The sequence below is a fragment of the Arvicola amphibius genome, chromosome 1 (assembly GCF_903992535.2).
Source record: "Arvicola amphibius chromosome 1, mArvAmp1.2, whole genome shotgun sequence".
Taxonomy (NCBI): domain Eukaryota; kingdom Metazoa; phylum Chordata; class Mammalia; order Rodentia; family Cricetidae; genus Arvicola; species Arvicola amphibius.
Genome location: NC_052047.1, coordinates 183,523,795 through 183,544,788, shown reverse-complemented (window position 1 = coordinate 183,544,788; position 20,994 = coordinate 183,523,795). Strand labels below are relative to the sequence as shown.

Below are 20,994 nucleotides of genomic sequence, written 5' to 3'. Positions count from 1 at the left end.
AAAAAAAAAATACTGTACGTGTCTCTCCCCAAATAAAACATGCCTGCAGGAAAGATAGTTTCTTCTTTTCTTTTTTCTTCTTTCCCTTCTCTGTTTTGAGATAGGCTGGAGTAGAACTCACCACCCTCTGGGATTGCAGTTGTGTAACATCTGGTTTAGCTTTTTCTGGTATTAAACTTACATATAGCTTTAGACTCAGTGATCTGATTAGCCATCAGCCAGTTAAAAATAATGCTTACAGCATTTAAAAGTTATTTTGCATCATGGAAGTTAGATCTCATCTGTGGTTCTTAGATGGCAAGAAATGAGGGAGTAAGAGTAGAGAAGGCTCTGCAGACTAGAGTGCAAAACCAGAAGAAATCTGTTTCACCTCTGAAAAGCAAGCAATATTGCTCTGTAAATTCTTGTAAAAGACAGGTGAAACTGGGCTTAATTCAACACCCGAAGAGTGCATTTCAGCTTGCTATGGGTTATGAGAAGCTAACACGGTGGGAGTGGTACTGGTCCTTACCCATGTGCATATGTAGAGGATTGGATTAGTATATCTGACTGGAGGAATTGCGGCTTGTCCAGTATCTTCTGTGAGTGCCAGACCCAAGTCTATGGCTGCTAAAATGAGAAGAAACACGACGAACACCTGAAAAAAGACAGGACATGCCACTGCTGAGAAGGCTTTTGGGACCTCGGAATGGTTTGCAGTTAATGGTTTGCAGCAATGGTGCACAGCAAGTCAGAAAGCACACTTAATAAATAAATAATAAGTAAAAATAAAGTTAAAAGTTTGACACAATAACTATAATCCCAGCACATGGGAAGCTGGGGGAGAAAGATCACGAGTTCGAAGCCAGACTGGGATACTCAGTGAGAACATGTTTTAAAACAGGATACGTAAGCCATGATGGGCATTTTTGATGTGATGGTTTTGATGCCCTCTGCTGGCCTCCTAAGATACCTGCAGCATGTGGCACCCATACAGAGACACTTAGACACATTTAAAGAAATCTTAAGAAGAAAACTTTAAAAGTAACAGTGTATGGTGTCCATGGCAAAGTCCTAGAAATCCACACAGCTGTTCCGTCTTGGCTCCCCTCTCACAGCGATCGTTCCCCCAGAAGCTCGCTAGCCCTGTCGTGGAGATGCTCAAAGCGCTCCAGGGAAAGAACCACTTGATTAGGAAGGAGACTGCTGTGCAGTAGCCAGTGAGAGGCTGAGGACTTCTGCTGACACTCAAGTGGATGAACAGAGTAGGAGCAGCTCTTCTAGCTAAGAACCTCGTGAGAGTCAAACAAGTAGCTCAGAATTACTGATCCATGGAAAATATAAGGTAAAATCGTTTATTCTTGGGAGGAATCTGTTCAATATACAGTATTTTTTTTAATTTAAAAAAAGTAGAAGAAAAATATCCGTACTAAAGAAAAATGTTGAGGGAGCTGGGAGATAGCTTAGTCAGCAAAGTGCTTGCTACCCATTCCTGAGAACTTGAGTTTGATACTCAGTACTCATGTAAAAAAGATAGGCACAGACAGTCATGGTGGGTGTACACCTTTAATCCCAGCACCACGGGAGGGTCTCTGTGAGTTTGAAGCCAGCCTGGTCTACATAGTGAGTTCCAGGACAGCCAGGGATTCATAGGGAAACCCTGTCTCAAAAAAAGGATAGGCTTCATAGTACATGCTTGTAATCCCAGAAAGGCAGAAACAGGAGGATCCCTGGGGTTTATTGGACAGCCAATTTAGCCCAATTGGCAAGCCCCGCATCCCAGTGAGAGACTTTTTCTAAAAGAAACAATGTGGATGGCTCAAGGAAGGACACTAAAGGTTGACCTCTGGCCTCCACGTGCACACCCATACATGCTGATGTGTACCCATACAAAGATGAACATGCATACACAATTGCATGCATATATGCACGCACACACACACACACACACACACAATCTGTTCTTTAAACTGTTAATCTGGGAAGCAACTTGTTGCACAGAAACAGAAAGTTCTGTACTAAGTTTAAAAGGAGAATTCAAGCCTAGAAGGAGCCTGTAATCTCAGCACTCAAAAACTGAGGAGTTTCGAACAGCCTGGGCTACAGAGGATCAGATTCCCACTTGAAAAAAAAAAATCCATTTCAACATTTCAACCTTTCTGATACTCTTCCCGTTAGTTATGGGCCCCAACCTTGACCTCACAAAACTTTTGAAGTTAATACTGCAAACAACTGCAATTATTTCACCACAGGTGCCTTCCCGTCCCATGAGCTCATAAAACATTATTCACAGCTGCTAAAGACCCACCTGGCACCAACTGGGGGTGGATTGCTGCTTGTTCTGAGAAAGCGATATCAGTATCTCCTCCCCGACCCCCCCAAGACAAGGACCTTCTCTGCTTTCATCTGTCCTCCCATCATCCCTTTCGCTCCTACCTTCCACATGCATAGTAAACAGTTCATCCTGGCCTTGTTTCTAACCAGGAAGCGCTTGTGTAAACCATGTGTATTTATACAAATGTGAGCACAAATGATACAAACACAAATGCACCCATCACTCTCTGCTTTGGGGCTGTGGACTCATTGTAACCAGCTGTCTGAAGCTCCTGAGACCAGGAGTTCCCTGCTATGGTCAACTTGAACACAAAATTCTCTTCCTTCCTTAAGTTGCTTCTTCAGGCTATTTTGTGGCAGCAATAGTAAAATAAAGAAGACATCAGCAGGCCAGGTATGCTTTAGAAGGTGAAAGCAAACTACCAATAGTGACAGATACAATAGCTGTTGTGGGATAGCCTTGTTGTACACTGTAGAGACATGTCTCGGCCTGGGCACCTTCTCATTGGTTTAATAAAGAACTAAATGGCCAATGGCTATGCAGAAGAAAATGGGTGGGGATTCCAGGGAAAGAGAGGAACCCAAGGAGATGAATTTAGGTGTGCCAAGATGCCAGCAAGATGCAGACCAAGTTGGACATACAGAATGGAAGAGAGGTTAAAATTTAAAAAAAAGCAATGTGAAGAACATAGGTTGATAAAAGCAGGTTGATTTAAGTTTAAGAGCTAGTGGGGGACAAGCCTAAAGCTAAGGCCAAGTTTTCATAATTAATAAGAAGTCTCCGTGTCATTATTTGGGGGTTGGTAGCCAACAAGAAAGTCTGACTACAAATGATCAAAGACACTAACACTTAAAAGTCACCTTTATGCCGGGCGGTGGTGGCGCGCGCCTTTAATCCCAGCACTGGGAGGCAGAGGCAGGTGGATCTCTGTGAGTTCGAGACCAGCCTGGTCTACAAGAGCTAGTTCCAGGACAGGCTCCAAAGCCACAGAGAAACCCTGTCTCGAAAAACCAAAAAAAAAAAAAAAAAAAAAAAAAAAAAGTCACCTTTAAAAGACAGCATTGAATCTGAGCCAGACCTAAGCGCTGCTGTGCCTGGCATCTCTGTCTGTCCCGCTAGGCTCACCGTACACCTCATGTCTTCAGGCCTACAGTGTGGTCATGGCTTACAGATATGAAACCCCTTGGTGGATGTGTGGGCCTGTAACCCCATCCCTAGGTGGGCACGGGAGGGAGAGGCAAGAGGACTGGTGGGGACTTCTGACTGCTAGTCTAGGTCCAGCCACAGTGAGAGACCTCATCTCAAGGGAGTGAGGTAAAGAGTCCCAGAGCAGAGACCCCAGCTGACCCCTCTGGCCTCTGGACTTGCACACACCTGTACACAGACTCACTTTCTCTCTGCCACGTACGGAATTAATAGAGAACAAAACTGCAATGAGATGCCATTTTATCTAGCTAAAATGAGAAAGATGGACAGTGATAAGTCCTGGTGAAAGTTAGAATCACAAACTTCCTCCATTGCTAATAAAACACAAAAGGGTACGGGCGCCTTGGAATTTTTAAGTTCCTCAGAAGATGACCCAGCAATTCTATTTGTAAGTGTGTACCTAAGGAGCTGGAAACCTCTGTCCACTAAAAGCCTAATGCATAAATATCCCTGCCAGCATCATTTAATAGAGACAAGAGTGAAAACAACCCAGAAGTCTATCAACTGATGAATGAATAAAAAATGTGGTTAGCCATGTAATGTTTCTCAGTCATAAGAATGAGGGAAATGCCGGGCGGCGGTGGCGCACGCCTTTAATCCCAGCACTCGGGAGGCAGAGGCAGGCGGATCTCTGTGAGTTCGAGGCCAGCCTGGTCTACAAGAGCTAGTTCAGGACAGGAGTCAAAGCTACAGAGAAACCCTGTTTCAAAAAAAACAAACACCAAAAACCAAAAAAAAAGAAGAAAAAAAAGAAAAGAAAAAGACTGAAATGTTGATGTTTATTATAACATGGATGATAAGTCTTTCAAATGTTAGGCTATATCAAAGAAGTCATACACAAAAAGGTACACATTCTAAGTCACATAGACATATAATTACATTTATATAGGACATAGACAAATCAAGTACATTTAGAGATTGGAAGTAGATTTGTTGTTGTCGGGGGCTAGGACAGGAGATAGCAAAAAGAAACTGCTTGAGTTTCTATTTGGGGGTGATGAAAACATTCTAGAGTAGCTAGTAATAATGAATAGTAACGTTATATCTACTATAATAAAAATAAGTCTAAAAAGAAGTCAAATGCTAACTCAAGATGCACCATAGATAAACCTAAAATACTTTGTTAAGCAAGATATTAGACATGAAAGGCTATCTATTATATAATTTTTCATGAATAAAAAGTCCTGAGTAGGGAAGTATAAACAGGTTGGGGGTGAGATGGGAGTGGGGGAGACATAAAGAGCTACAGCTTGGGCTCAGTGTTGGGTTAAGAGCCACGAATCATCCTGGAACTAGACAGCAACGGTGGTCACACAATTTTGGAAATACTCCAAAAGTCACCGAATTTCACACCTTAATTAGAGAGTTTTATAGCTCATGCACTATAATCTCAATGTTTGAGGAGGGCAAATCCAAAATAAGAAGACTGGAAACCTGAGAAGAAACAGGACAGAACTGGAAGACTTGACTGAAGCTTAGTGTTCAGCATGTATGTGCGTGTGCGTGTGCGTGTGCGTGTGTGTGTGTGTGTATGTGCGCTTGTGCGCGCACACACCCCCATGGAGGGGTATAGAAGCTCTACCAGTTATTTTTTCCTCCCCAGCCCCTGCCACAGCACCACATCCATTTCCTGGGCAGAAGTACATCAATTATTTATTACTTGATAGATGAAATACACATACATGTAAGTGCACCCCTGGCAGATACAGATATTGTTGTGTCCAGATTACGACTCCCAGAGAGAGACCACCAGAGAGGCCCAGACTGTAATAAGCAAGGTTTAATCAGCATAATACAAACATGTTTGGAACTCATCTCCATCCCTGTTGTAGTGAGGTAGAGAGGAGTTGTGTCTCCTCTGTGGGGTGAGCTTTTAAAGGCATAACTACAAAGAGACTCGTTGAAGCTGCTTTGGCACAGGTGCAAGGACTTTTGCTCCCTCCCATTTGCTAAGTCAGCTTTTTCCTTGTTCTTAGAGCAAGGCCACTGTTCCTGAGTTAGGCCAATTTTATCAGCCTGTACCAGGTGACTGGCTGGGCTGATCTAAGTGACCTTGTGCTCAGAATCTCCCAGGTGGGAGAGGGGAAGGCTACTATTTTCCTGGGAAAACATTCTGCTAGAAAATTTCTTTTTGCCTCTTTGAGAATAAGGGGTGGGGGTCCTACAGTATAACTATCAAAATCATTCTATCTGAGGCCTCTACAGAACAGGACTTCAAAGTAGGAGGATGAAGAAGAAATTTTTGCTTTTGATTTGTTCATCTTTGTCTCTTTAAAAAAGAAGATGATAGTATATGGCGGTGTGGATCTGGCCTGTATCAGAGTGATACAATTATTATTGTGTGCAACAGAAAAAGACATAGTTGTTTAGTGATTCACTAAATACCTATTATTCTTTGATGCTGATCTCTGATTTATCAGAATTCAGACAAGGACTTTAAAACTTTCTAAAACTCAACTTCCTTTTTTATTGTTGCTTATCTTTGAGAATATAATTTAAAGACAACATTTCTCCCTTCCCTGCCTCCAAACTCTCCCATATGCCACTCCCCACCCTCCTCCAAAGCCAAGGTCTCTTTTAATCATTAATTGTTATGGCATGCATATATGTATTTGTATATACATTCATATTACTAAACATAACTTGTTGAGTCCACATAATGTTACTTGTATGCATGTAAAATGCAACTTTTTATAAAGCAATGTATCTCATTGGTATTAAAGAAGAGGAGAATATTATCCACTCATATTTAATACTTCCCTCAATGCAAGATCCTCTTTTTTCTCAGTGCTTTATGAATGACGAGACTCTCCAGCTAAATCTACCCATTATTGAGGGTGTCTATTTCTACCACTTCATGAACAGACAGAACACCTAATGTAGATTTCAACACTTCCAGGCATTATATCCCTTAGAAGCCCTTTTCTATTATGAGACAGCCATTTTTGCTAGATTTTTTTTCTGTTTACTTAGATAAACTCCTCCACCCTGGAATAAACTCCATTCTCTTATCTTGTTCTTGCCTACTGGAACTTTTGAGGACAAGTTGGGCAATGTTTTATCTTATACTTCTGTAATTAAACCCCGTGTCTTACTGGTTTAAACTCGTTTGTTTTTGCCATACCGCTGGAACCTACTTCAGCATTTCCACAGCTGCCGCTATCAGTTTGTTACCTGCTGTTTTCTGTGTCCTTCAGTGAAGAAGAAACAAACAACCCCGGGGAGTCCGCTGGTTACGCGTTGCTCAAGCTGACTCACTGAGTCCAGATGAGATAGCACCAGCCCAATGGGCAAACAGCCAGAGCGGCATCAGCTCAGAAAGTCAAAGAACAAAACAGCCCAAAGGCAGGAAGAAGAGAGACTGAGAAGAAAAGCAAGCTGAAGTCTGAGTGGAGATGGTCACAGAAAAAGTGAATTATGCTTCTACTGTTTGAAAGGAGGAGCCAATTTTGAAATTTTTAAGAAGTTAAATCTATGTCTGCAACTCTCAGAATAGGGAGCAAAAAACTTAAAGCATAAATTTTAAATGGTTCTCCAGAGACTAGATTCAGACAGGCAGACTAGGAGTACGGGTATGGGGTAACACATTAGTTTTTCTTCTCTATAGAGATTTGCGCTTTTGAGTTAAACAGTGTTTAAACTGAGCGTCAATCCCACTTTCTTCACCGTTATGTCCCAGGACGCAATAGGCTACAGGTACAGAAGCTCACTAAGCAAAGGAATCGAATTTGCCTTTCTAAAATCCTCTTTAGAAATGAGGACAGAAGAAGAAAGAGATAAAAAGCAGTGTAAGAAACAGACGGTCAGTTTTATAAGACAGCATCACAGCATCCCAAGACCACTCCCTGGGTTCCTTCTGGGAGCTTTGCTACAGCCCATGCTCTTCCCATCTCTGCCCTGCTCTGGCTTGTCTCCACGCACACAACCCCTTCTCTTCCCACCACTCTGGTCACCCTGACTGGGGAAACACGTTGGAAAAATGTGAAAACCCATTTCAGATCTAAGGTTTGGGCAAGAAGTGATGGTTAGATTGGCACAAAAGATAACGTTATATAGTTCATCCGCATCTCGTGGCAGGTGCCAACTGAATACAGCCCCGATTTACCACAGCAGCTTAAAGATGGCTGACCCATTGCTCACATCTGAAATGCATAAGGTGATACTAATTTGACCCCTAATTTGTGCTTAGGGAACCTAATATCCACAAGAATTCAGAGTCACTCTTCTTATACAAAAACCAAAGCTACCAAGGAATGTGGCCAGTGAGACAGGCAGGAGGTCAGCGAGGCTCTGCTTGAAATAGCATTACCCAGCAAGCTGGTTAGAGACTGGGACAAAGACCCTGACCCAAAAGAGAAAGTGCCTCACCTCTGCACCAAGGAGCTAGAGTGTGAAAACAGTGGCATTACTGTACCTGCTTAGCAAGGTAGAATTTAGTTATAGATGACTTCTTCGTCCTGGATCTGCATGCACTGAAAAGCTGCCAAGGGGCCAAGAGCCAAAGAAAGCCCAAGGGAATCCACACGAAAACAGTTTGTTCAAAGCAAAGTGTCAGGTCTGCATCTGGTCTGTTCAGTAATGAGCCATTCTGGGGACCACAAGGAAAAAAATTGTTGGATGCATATTCATACTTTTTAAAAGATGTCCATTCTCCCAGTGTTCTTCACAGGCTTCCAAACAACTGAATTCAGCTCCATGTCTATAGCAAGCCTTACCTTTTAACTACTTGTAATATTGTGTTCATCATTAATATAGTACATTACATTCAAACACATTCATCATTTAATGATATTTGGGGCTTTCCTGGCAATCCCACCTCTAAAAACTTATCTTCATGTGATTTTAAGTGACTTTCTACATTGACTCGTCTGTGTAAAACTCATTAAACTATTTATCAAATTATAGGAAGAAGCAGCCTATTCCTCTATCCAAAGGGGAGACAAGTTCCCCTGGGGTAGGAACATGTAACTAGGTGGTAGGTGATGTACCATGCAGGTACCAGACAGAGTATTTAGACATAGTATTAAGGCTGAGAAGGCTTATATCAAATCCAAGGGGACCTAGTATATTTCAGTGCAGGAATGACAATGAACTCTTGGATACTTTGCATGTAATAAAGAAAGAGTCTTTGGGGATGGGTTCATAGGGAGGTGTCAGCTCCTGTATTGAAATCAGGAGAAGGTAGATTTTTCTTTTCTCCATCAATTCTTTCAAATGATTTCGCAGATCTGTGGGTACTGATGCTTTAAAAGGGGGAAGTTAAAGTGCCTGCCAAGATGATTTGCTGAATAATTCTCAGAGGGGGTTCTCAAGAAATGGTTTGCTACCTTCTAATAGACTTCATGTCCTGGCCATGGAAGTCTGGCGGCTTGAGTTCTTCCTAACGGATTAAGGACTGTCTGTAATGTCATTTCTGCTCCTCTCATCACGATGGGAGGTCACCAGGCTTTAGAATTCAGAAAACTCACCTAGCACATTTGAGCGCGATGTTAAGAGTGTGTGGGAAACACTCAAAGTCCTCACCCTCCATCCACTAAGCCATTTGGTAATGTGTCTGTCTTGAAAACCCCGGCTCTCCGTGGCTCTCCAAGTGCAGCTATTCTTGTTCAATCCCCTCCCCAAACACCTGAACATTTCTCCAGTGCATCTTCTTTCCCTAAAGACAGCGTCACCCAACTCTAACAGCTAGGAGATGATCTCAGCCCAGGTATGCTGACACACCACAAGCACACCGTTAAGCCTAGCACCCCAGAGGCAGGTGGATCTCTGTGAGTTCAAGACCAACCTGGTCTACATAGAGCTTTCCAGGCCAGCCAGTACTATAGAGACCTTGTCTCAAAAAGACAAATAAAGGTAATTTCAGTGCTCATAATGCGCAAATTTATAATTCTGGTCTCAACTCATAATCCACACCCTCAGTTGACAGCACCTCTAGACCACACTATTATCATCTTAACATCAAAACATCGCAAAAAGGCTCAGACATGCTTCTCCTTTTCCTCCTGTCCTACAACTGTAATGAACAATTCCATTCCTAGCACAGAAGAAACCGCACTTTCCCCCATTTCTCTGATAGAAGGTGCTTCTGCAGCTACTCAGTCTATGAAAATCATCTGCAGACAATAAACAACTGAAGAATAAACTGTAATATCTTTCCTAGATGGTGCGATCCGGTGAAGAAATTAAGAATTATTTTTCTTTAACAAACTAAACTTTAGGCCAAATATACACTTCTAAATTTACTGGTTCATACTGATGGCCATGTTTGCCCGAGTTGGAGAAGAGAAAACATAAGAATAAACGTGATTCCTCACCCAAAAAGTAGAGTTGCAGAACTCCTCCATTCTGGTTTCCAGAGCACCTCTGTGATGAAGCCTTTCCTACGCTTGTGCGGCTGCTTCTTCACCCGTTTCCTTGAGGGAGGCAGATGATAAAGGGCGAAGCGCTTTTCCCATTCTCAGGCCTCAGCTAAAGGCAGGGCTACTGACCTTTCATCCTAACCACTTAATAGTTAACTTTGATGAAAGTATGCTGATGTCATCCCAGGGGATAAACATGTGGCAGGGATCTCCAGGTACAGGGAGGCTTACCGGATCCCCAAAGGCCCTGTAGTGTGGCCATATACAGAAGGAACCCATCAAAGATGTCAGTACAGCTGGAAGGCAGGAGCCCAGGAAGCTTTTCTTCTCCTGAGTTTAGTTACCTACCCAAGGTCAGCGGAGGGACATGCATCCCTACGCGTGGAGTTTCGCTTCTGTTTGAGCTCTGTTAAGAGTTCATAGAAATGTTCAAATGCATTCCTCTGAATTTTCAATTAAGAACATATAGTAAAAATAAAACATGGCTTAAAATAATATAAACTTTATTTGAAAAGGTCAAGTTATATAAAAGAGCAAAAGCATTGTACAACAAATATAATTTAGGCAATAAAATGTTAATCTTAGCTGGTAGGACTGTAGGTAGTTTTTCTTTTCTATTTGTATTTTTTAAATAATTATTAAGTATTATTTGTATAATAACACTTAAAAGTACACACCAAAATTTATCATCTTTACCGGTTCTAAGTGTATAATTCAACAGTGCTAAGTGGACTCATACTGTTAACCAATTTCTAGAACTTCCTGCCTTGCAGAACTGAAATTCTATGCCCACCCTGCATTGTATTCTTTCTCCATGTGAAGCACACGCTGTTTTGATGATAATATAAATAAGTTAACCTTAATATATCTTGGTTTTTGTTTTGTTTTGGGGACAGGGTCTCACTGTGTAGCCTTGACAGACTGACCTGGAATTCACTTTGTAGGTCAGGCTGGCCTGAAACTCAGAGATCTGCCTGCCTCTGCCTCAAGCCCACCACACCTAGCTTATATTCTTGTTTACTGAAATAAGATGTTATAAATGAGTTCTGCTATTCAGCTTCAGACCACGCGTGCATGTGTGTTGATAACAAACATAGTTCTATATAATCCTCTAAATTATGGTGTTTACCATGTCAGTAAGTATGTCTTGGTATTCTTGATTTGGAATGTTCTGTAAAAAAAAAATCTTTGTACATAGTTTACAAAACAAAATCTCTAAATTTTTATAAGCTACTCAGCATATATCCCATTTTCATTCTCTTCTAGCAAAATACAACACAAAAATGGAATTTTTTTTAAACTGAGGGTTTTGCTACACTTGGTAAGTCAAAAACAACAGTGGTACTGCCCAGAAGCAGCTAAACTCAGCAGACATTGTGATAACCAACAAGGAAGGACCCAGTGGGTATCCAGAGATGGTCCCACTGCGGGAGAACAATAGCTGCCACTCTTTAGAAGGTGCTAATTTCTAAAGGAATGGGTGGCATTTGGTTAAAAAAGCTGAGTATGCCAAGAAATACCTGAATGGTGGTGATAAATTTTGGCCATGGAATTTTTAAAGTTCTTCCAATAATAAGAAAAATTGGCATTCCCCTTTTCTGAGTGCCTGAGTTTGTTCTCATCAGGAAAAGGTGGCGGAAATGATGCTGGGTAAGTCGTGAAGCCCCCAGCCCTGGAGCTCGTGAGGCTCTCTCACTTGCATTCCCTTCTTGAAATGTTAAACTACAACAAGGACGGAAATACCAAAAGATTAGACACCACGCAAAAAAGAGAGCAGACAGAGAGATTAGGTAATTCATCTTGACTGCTCTGGCTGGGGTCCAACTCAGATTGGCAGTTCCCAGGACCATCCGCCTCTCAGCTGGACGCTGATTCAAGGGTAATTCCAGAAGAGAGAATCAGAAGAATCCCCCAGTTAGAACACAGAATTATGAGGGAAGTGAATTGGTTTAAGCCACTAATTAAGCTGATTTTTCACACTGATATTTTAAATATCTTATTATAGTTTTTTTTAATGCTGGTCATTGACCCTCTAGATCATTTAAATGACCAGCAGGCATAGATGATGAGTTCAGCAAGGAATCTGACAAAATATATCATGATTTCTGAACAGTTTAAGATTAGACAACATGGATCTTTAGTTGAACAATTATATATTCAAAGACATGAACAATGAAGTAACAGGTATTCTTCGAGGCTCTAATAAAAGTTCTCATCTTCATCATTTTTAAACTTTTTATTAACTAGAATTATCGTTTGCGAGAGAGATGCACTGTGCATTTGTGAGCTGTGTGCTGTGAGTGTGAGAAGTGTTGGCAGTGTAAACCACTGCACACACACAGCAGAGGTCGGGGCAGCTTTTAGGAGTCTGTTCTCTCCTTTCTTTGTGAGTTTTAAGGCTTGAACTCAGGTCGTCAGGCTTGTGTGACGCTTTTCCCCTCGGAGCCATCTTACCAGCCCACCTTCATTTTTTTTTGAATGGCTGGCAGGAATTAAGAAAGCTTACATTTAATGGATATCTGTAACGTGTCAGCACCATTACAATGTTTTTTTCTATGATTTTTGGACAGTCCTGCCTCAGCCTGGTGAGCGCTGAAATGACAGGTATGCTCCATACGTCTGGCCATTACAGACTTCATAAACAATAAATAAATAAATGCATCTTTGCATGAGGCACCCCTTTTTGTTTCATTTATTTCTTTCAACAATCCTATAAGGGAAATATTTTTATTCTTGTTTTATCAATTAGGAATCTGAGATTCAGAAAGCCTAAGAGAATTATTTTACAACCAACAAATTACAAAGAATAATGCTTCATATCTATATACAGAAATACCAGTCAGTCTTCCACTCTCAAATGAGATAGGAGACCCAAGAAAGGATATCTACTTTGGGGACAAGATTCAACTAGAAAATCTGTACGGCTTTGAGATTCAGTGAATACAAAATTCACACAAAAAACAAAAATAGCGTTACAATTCCCTCTTCCTAAAGACAAACAACAGGATTTCTTTAAATTACAAACTCTCCTAGGACCTTGAAGGTGTGATCTAAGTCCAACACATGCAGAATTTTAGGAACGCTCCAATTCTATCAAGTAAGGCTTTTTATTTACTTAATGAATTTTCTCCTTTTAAGGGCTCCTCATATTTAAAGGCTGCACTACAAAGGGCTGCAAGACACAGGAGTCAGAAAGTTAGTCTTATGTTAGAGGATTTCTCTTCATTTCTTTTCTTCTTCAGTTGTAGAAATGTAAACTAGGACTTTATTCAGGATAAGCAAGAGTGCTCTATCATCCAGCTATAACCCCAGCCACCAAATCTTCTTTTATGTGTCTCCAAAAAAGCCTTTTCACAGCCCAGGGTGTGCATATAAAAAGAGCCTTTACCGCATGATACTGCAGTCAGCACAGTGATGCATACGGCAGTAGCGATCTCGGGAGGCTCTGTTATCCACTGGCAGAGCGATCCTAGTTTGTATGACTTTGCAGAATGAAATTTCATCAAGACACATCCTTGTTTGCTGATGCACCACTCTACTCATGCAGACATAATTAAGTGACACATAATGTTAATCATAATGACTCAGGGGAAAAAATGTACTATATTATTGGTACGTAGCAATCAAAGTCTGACTAATAAGTTATTAATTAAATAAGTTAGTAAAGAACTTTTTAAAAATTTACAGAAGTTCAGTGACAAAGCTAATCTAAGAATGGTGTACTTTGGTTAATGATTAGAGATGTATCTAAGGAAGGTTATCTTTCTTGTGTTATACTCAGACACCCTGAGTAAAGAAGCAACAGTAAAAAGATTGCTTTTTCTATCGTACTTTAAAATTTAGCACAGTAATCTTTTACCTAGACAAAAATTTAAAATTTTTACCATGAAAAAAAATTGACTATAAAATAGCAAAATAATTTCTCCCATAAAAGGTAATATGGATACTTTCATACTGCTAAAATGACAGCGATTTTTTGTTATTGTTTGTTGTAGAATATCCAGGAACCAAGGGCCAGGAACCAAGGAATCAGGAACCAAGGGTTCAGTGATGAAGCCTGTGTGCAAGGCCCTGCGTTTTAAGTATAGCACTTAAAACAACAAACAAATACATCCAAGGACCAAAGAAAGATATACAGGTAGTAATTAGCATCATTTTAAATTTTTTACTGTGAAATTATTTTCCTTTCAATTACTAACACCTAGAATATAGTGAAATTCTTCCTGAGGGATAAATTGCAGCGAACGTATTTAAATAACAAATAAACTCATTAAATTAGACTTAAAGCCTGCCCCCAAAATAGGGTAATTACTAAAAGAAAGTTTATGTGGTCTTTAAGTTCATACTTTTAAAAAATCATAAAAGTTGCAAGTGGGCCAAGGTGCCTGCCACAAGAGCCTGACAACTGGAGCCCACATAATGGGGGAAGGTGAGAACCAACTCCACAAAGATGCCCTCTGTTCTGCAGAGGCATGCCCTGGCACACTGGTGTGTGCACACACACAAAATGAAAACAATAAAAATTATAGAAGTTATCGACGGTACAGAATCATATTCCTAGCAGATTCAAAGAATACACCTTTGTTTAGAGGTTGTGCATTTTGGGGGGCGGGGTTGTTGTTTGTTTGAGACAGGGTCTTACTGTAGCTTTGGAGCCTGTCCTGAAACTCACTCTCTAAACCAGGCTGGCCTTGAACTCACAGATCTGCCTGCCTCTGCCTCCCAAGTGCTGGGATTAAAGGCGTGCACCACCACCGCCCAGCATGAAATATATTATTACAGCTGAAGACTAGACTTACTGTAGACAGTAATGTGAGTTGACAACATGAAAATGGCCAAATTGGTGCGCTCAGGGAGGTTTGCTAAACAAGTCTTTGTGAGCCTACTGCCAAATCTACAAAACACGTGTGTTTATATATGCCCCCCCACACACACACATGTGGACATCTGCAAGTACTTTGTTAGCAGTTTGCTTTTATTTGCTTGAAGCCACCTTTGGTGGTCTATCGACCAGTAATTTTAAGGAGTTTGAACTAACAGGCCCACATTTTATTTAAATGATACCTTAAAAACCTAAACTTGAATTTTTAAATCTTTTACTATGGAGACTGCATCTAAAGAGTGAGCATCAAGTACAATGTGGGCTTACATATTCGGGCTAAAAAATGTTGTTCTCAAAATCGTGACTTTGACATGAGAGACAACTGTGTTATATCATCATTTACTTAAGAGATTTCGTTTCCCTGTAGCCTCTAGAGACAGGAAGGACTATCTCCTCAGTATCTTGTGATTAGACTCTTGAGAATGAGTTACAAAATAGGTAACCATGATGACGTATGGAACAGAGTCCTTCCTATCTTCACAGAAACAACAGACTTGTGAGCAATCTCGGGTAAGAGTGCATCCTCTGTGAAACAGGCTCAAACTCAGAGTGGCTTCTATGAACTCCACCGAACTTCTGAGGCCTTTGAACTCAGTCAAACCAAGAGACTTAACTTACTGCTAAGACTGCATTTCCAAAGATAAGCTATCTCTTGCAAATTATTGACATACTACATAGCTTTAGTTTTCCCAACCCTTAGCAACAGCTGGACTGGGAGTGGATTGTTTCTTCCGATAATTTAGGGCCCCTTGCAAAGGTTATGACTAAACCAAAGTGGCTTGAATACTTGATTTATGTAACTAACTAAATCACTAAACCCTGAGAGATTACAGCTCACCGAATTCCAGTGGCTCTATTTTGATCTCTGGATTTTGAGCTTTATTCTTTTTAAAAAATATATTTTATATATATATGAGTGTTCTACTTGCATGTTTGCCTGGGTGACAGAAGAGGGCATCGGATCCCATTATAGATGAGCTACCATGTGATTGCTAGGAATTGAACTCGGGACCTCTGGAAGAGTAGCCAGTGCTCTTAAACTGCTGAGCCATCCCTCCAGCCCCCAGCTTTATTCTTACATACGTGTGAGATGACTGCTATCTTCAGGACTCATCTCTAGATATAACATATACTAAGAGAAAGAAACACTTTCAGAAGGGCTTTCAGAAGTAGAAACAAACTTTCCGGCATCTCAAACGATACAAGTTCCTCCTTAATAAGGCCCAACGTGAATCTGTGGCTGAAGAAGGCCTTCTCTAAGCACTGATGCTTCATGGAAAGGATTGAGAGTTTTGTTCTAGAACAGACTCAAGATAACACAGGAACAAACTTTATTTACTTTCATATCAGAAAGCAATTTAAAATGGTTTCTAAAAATACATAAAATATGACAAAAATACAAATGAAAAGGGTAGAAAAGATTTAAGCAAGGGACAAGCCATTTGTGCAAAATTCACTCGCTTCCATCTACATAAATGCTGCATATTTGACTGCTGTTCTCATCAGCCAATGAAGAGAGGGCAACTTAGTAATTTAGTCAAGCTTTGTTTGGTTCCAAGTAACAGAGATCCACACCAGACTAGAGTTATTTTTTTTTTTAAGTTCTCAATCTAATAGAAAAGCTGATGAAAGGATCTATCTTTAGATAGGTCAAGAGGCTCGAACAATGTCTTCACAACTTGTTTCTTCCAGTTTTACTCTCTGCGCTTTTCTCATTTGCTAGTAAAGATGGCCACACATTTGTGACTATGAGACAGAAAAAAAACCCACAACTGATGAGCTTTTAGGCTTTAAGAGGAAACTTAACTACAGCTGTTCAGCTAACTTGACATGGCACCGGACTGGCTTTTACCCTTAGACCACTACTATGCCAGGCCGTAAGTGGAGAGGTTTCTCTTTGCAGTGAACTGCACTGATGAGACTCATGGCTGCCCAAGGCACTGGGCATTAAGTGATGGCTGAGAACTCGGTCCTAAACAGGAAATTTAAACCATCAAGGGGGAGAAAGCGGAAAGAGTGTAAGATCTGGAGAGAAGAAGGCTTGTAAAGTGGTACCTTCTGGGCATCACACAGTTATTACAACCATCTCACGGCAACTGAAGTTGCTTCTACCAGGCCTTCACGAAACTGGGCCTGTCACTAGTCAATCACGGCCAGAGGAAGTATCCATTGCCATACTTCTTCTGGTGAACAACTGGGTGGATTCTGGAGGAAAGACAGTTATTTTCTTCAGTTACATATCCACAAGCTGAGCTCACCAGGCCCCAGTGGATAGTGTGAAACCTATGGTCACATAGATATTCTTGGTTAAAATCAAATGAGTCACAAGACAAAACAAAGACAAGAATGTGAGATCTACAAAGAGGCGGGGCTAAACAAATGTGGGAAGGAAATGAGAGGGAAGTAGCCAGATGTGTTATATACATGTATGAAGTTGTCAAAGAAAACAGGTTATATATAAAAGTGAAGAATTATAGCACACAAAAGCAGATGAGCACTGGGTATATAGCTCAGCGACAGAGTGCTTGCCTGCATCAAAGAGGTTCTAGGTTCAACTATTTGTGATATTATCCAAGGTTATAGTGAATGATTCCGAGGGGAAGGATGGGATAAATATTCTTAGTGTTTTGTAATTCAGATACAAATTAGAGAATGAGAAACAGATTTTGCTTCCACTGGTGTTTTCATATGTATTATCCGATCCTTCACTCCATTTCAGGCAGACACTATCACTCTTTGGTGTCGTAGGTATGAAATGTTCTAGACCTCACATAGGTCTTCTAAAAATTTCAACTTCATTGTAATATACAATTCAATCACTTTGTGAGAAATTTTAATCTATTCAGTTATAGCCGGGCGGTGGTGGCGCACGCCTTTAATCCCAGCACTCGGGAGGCAGAGGCAGGCGGATCTCTGTGAGTTCGAGACCAGCCTGGTCTACAAGAGCTAGTTCCAGGACAGGCTCTAAAGCTACAGAGAAACCCTGTCTCGAAAAAACCAAAAAAAAAAAAAAAAAAAACAACAACAGAGTTATACAATAACCATCCCCTAAAATAAAATCAAATAAAACCCCCAAAGAAAAAAAAAAAGAAACCTCATATCCAATTCAGAGCTCCTTGTTTCCGGAACCAGCCAACCCCGAGGAACAAGCCAACCCTGAGGAACAAGTGGCACTCCTGCTATCAATTTTCCTTGCTTGTTAAGGCCTCCTGCACCAGTTCGGGATTGAAGCAGACAGGCGAGGACCAGAAGAAAAGGTACAAAGATCATTTTACTGAGCTGGAGAGCATCACTTTTTTTTGTTTGTTTCCAGGATGTGGTACTTTGAAGGGCTAAAACTGAAAAAAAAAAAAAAAAAAAAAACTCTAAAATGAGATGGTTGCCATTCTTTGTTAGTATATATATTTGTATAAAATAACGAAATGCATAATTCAGCTTTGTTTGGCCAATGGCCACCCTCTACACACTTTATTACAGCTGCCTTCCAGGTGTCTAACTCTTCAGATCCTGCCTTCAGAAGGTCTTCCTTAGTTCAATGCAGGTATTTGCCAATCTGTGCAAAAAAGCAGTTCCTTCCACAATCTTCCACTATTTGTAACTTAAGTCTGATTGATGAGTTATGGTGGTTTAGAGCCAAACAGTGGAATATGAGGTCAGGTTCCCATTCTAATAACTAGCAAATAATCTGTAAATCAACATTTTAGTGCCATGTAGAAAATTAACATTTTACCTAGAGATTTTAACAAAACTCATCCTTAACTCTTATTTCAGTAGGAGCTGCAAAATGATTATTTTCTAAAGGATAAATAATATTACCATGAATATCCATGTATCGAGTTTTTGTATAGACACGTACTTTTAGTTCTTTGGGTATATAACTGCTGAGTCATACTGTATCTCTGTGTTTAGCGCTCTATTGAATTCCACTGTTCTACAAAGACAGCTGCATCATTTTACACTCCCGTCATTGGGATGTGAAGGCTCTAGTTGCTCCACACCTTTCCCAGCACTTGGAGTACGGTCATCTCCATACTCCAAGGAGTATAAAAGGAGAATTTATTGTGATTTTGATTTTCCCTAGCGACTAAAAAAAGATGGCAACCATTTGTAACTTTCATTTAGAAATTTCTATTTAAATCATTTGCTATTTAAAATTAGATTGTTTTTCATGATTTTTAAATTTTTTTTATATATTCTAGCTATTATGCTATCAGAAATGATTGTAAAGATTTTCTCCCATTCTATGTCAGTTGTCCTTCTAGTTTATTGATGCTATCCTTTAGAGCACAAGTTTTTATTTTGATAAAGTTTAATTTACTCCTATTTTATGTTTGCCACATGTACTCTTTGCCTAGTCCATGGTCACAGACTTACTACTGCTTTTTTCTACAAGGTTTGTGTTATTGGTCTTATATTTAGGGTTAGAATTCCTTTTATTTTTGTACATGGTATAAACATCTAGCTCCAATCTTTTGCATGTGGATATCCAGTTTTTCCAGTGTCATTTGTCAAGACTCTTTTTTTAAAAAAAATATTTATTTATTATGTATACAATATTTTGTCATGTGTGTATGTCTGCAGGCCAGAAGAGGGCACCAGATCCCATTACAGATGGTTCCTCATTACAGATGGTTGTGAGCCACCATGTGGTTGCTGGGAATTGAACTCAGGACCTTTGGAAGAGCAGGCAATGCTCTTAACCTCTGAGCCATCTCTCCAGCCCGTCAAGACTCTTTTAACCAAATAAATTTCCTCGAGAATTCTTAAAACTCTATTACATTACTTTTCTACTGCTGTGACAAAACATGATGACCAAGACAGGATGTATTTATTTATTTGTTTGTTTGCTTGTTTTTCAAGACAGGGTTTATCTGTGTAGCCCTGGCTGTCCTGGAACTCACTCTATAGATCAGGCTGGCCTCAAACTCACAGAGAACTGCCTGCCTCTGCTTCCTGAGTGATAGAATTAAAAACATGTGCCACACTGCATGGCAACAAAAAGTATTTTAAAACAGGACTAAAATGTAGCAAGAACTACCTTATTTTATTATACTCATATAGTGGAGTGTACAAAATAAGTGCTGGCTTCAAAACTCCATGCCTTCTGGAAAGAGGTTTTAAACTACCACAGACAGGTCCTAGAAAGCTAACATGGGAGAAAAGAATAAACAGTGAGTGCCTGGTACTTTAATACATCATTTAGTCAAAAACTATAGTTTAGTTTTTAATGCCTTATTTAGGAATGAGGGATTTAAGGTTCAAAATATTAGCTTTCTTCTGACTAAATTGTGAGATATGATATGATCCCTGGTACGTCTGATTTGCCAAGAAGTATTGTCCTTTGTGCAACACCCACTAACCAAAGCATCTTAAAGATGACAACTTGACTTGAGGTTAGGAGACCAATGTCCAGGTCTTACAAACAAGCTGAATTTGTTATTAGATCTCAAGGAATTCACATTGCCTCTTAGATCCTTTGTTAATTTGTTTAAATAAACAGAGACGACAGAACGATTCTTATCTCTGGAGGATTAGATAGTCCAAGCACAGGAGAGGGTCAGCCTTAAACACTAAATTGCATTTCTTTGCAAGTATATATGGTACCAAGTCTAGAAATTTGTTTTTGCCTTTTTGTATTTTATGTGTAAGAGTGTTTTGTGTGACCTGAATGTAAGTCTGTGTGCCACATGCATGCCTGGTGTCCGAGGAGGCCACAGGAAGGCCTGGGAACTCCCGGACCTCTAGTTACAGGTGACTGTGAGCCATCATGTGGTGCTGGGGATTGAATCTGGGTCCTCTGGAAGAGCAGTCACTACTCTAAATTGCTGTTAGCTCTCCAGCCCTGCTTTTTGATCTTTAGAGATAAGGTCTCAGTTTGTAGCCTGGGTTAATTTCAAACTCATGGCAATCTTCCCCTTTCAGTCTCCTAAATGCTGGGATTATTGGCTAACTCCAGGAACATTTAAATGCTGCTTTCCAGGTCTGTGGATTTAACAAAATCCCCAGAACCATGCTATTCTACCTGCATAGCCTGCAACCCTGAACCACAAATCTGCAAACTTCTTTGCAACTAATCCTGTAATGGCAGAACCTTCATCTCCCCTTTATTGTTTACCATATCCCTCATTATCTTTAAAGTGATAAGACTTTGGACCTTGACTGGGTCATCCCTCTTTAGGCACCCAGGGGTCGCCTGATCGCTAGAGGTCACCATCTGTGCAGATAATTGTGTG

General features: G+C 40.4%; 1 protein-coding gene across 1 annotated transcript in view; it reads right to left on the bottom strand.

The window, feature by feature from the left end:
* The window catches only part of Abcc2 (ATP binding cassette subfamily C member 2), a 59,748-nt gene extending 49,735 nt beyond the window's left edge, over positions 1-10,013 (bottom strand). The window contains exons 1-3 of the mRNA XM_038327228.1: positions 9,835-10,013; positions 7,935-8,108; positions 512-637 (exon numbers count right to left, since the gene is read on the bottom strand). Of these exons, the coding sequence (XP_038183156.1) occupies positions 512-637; positions 7,935-8,108; positions 9,835-9,864 (330 nt within the window). The 5' untranslated portion in view covers positions 9,865-10,013. The remainder of the gene's footprint in view (positions 1-511; positions 638-7,934; positions 8,109-9,834) is intronic.
* Positions 10,014-20,994: the final 10,981 nt, after the last annotated feature.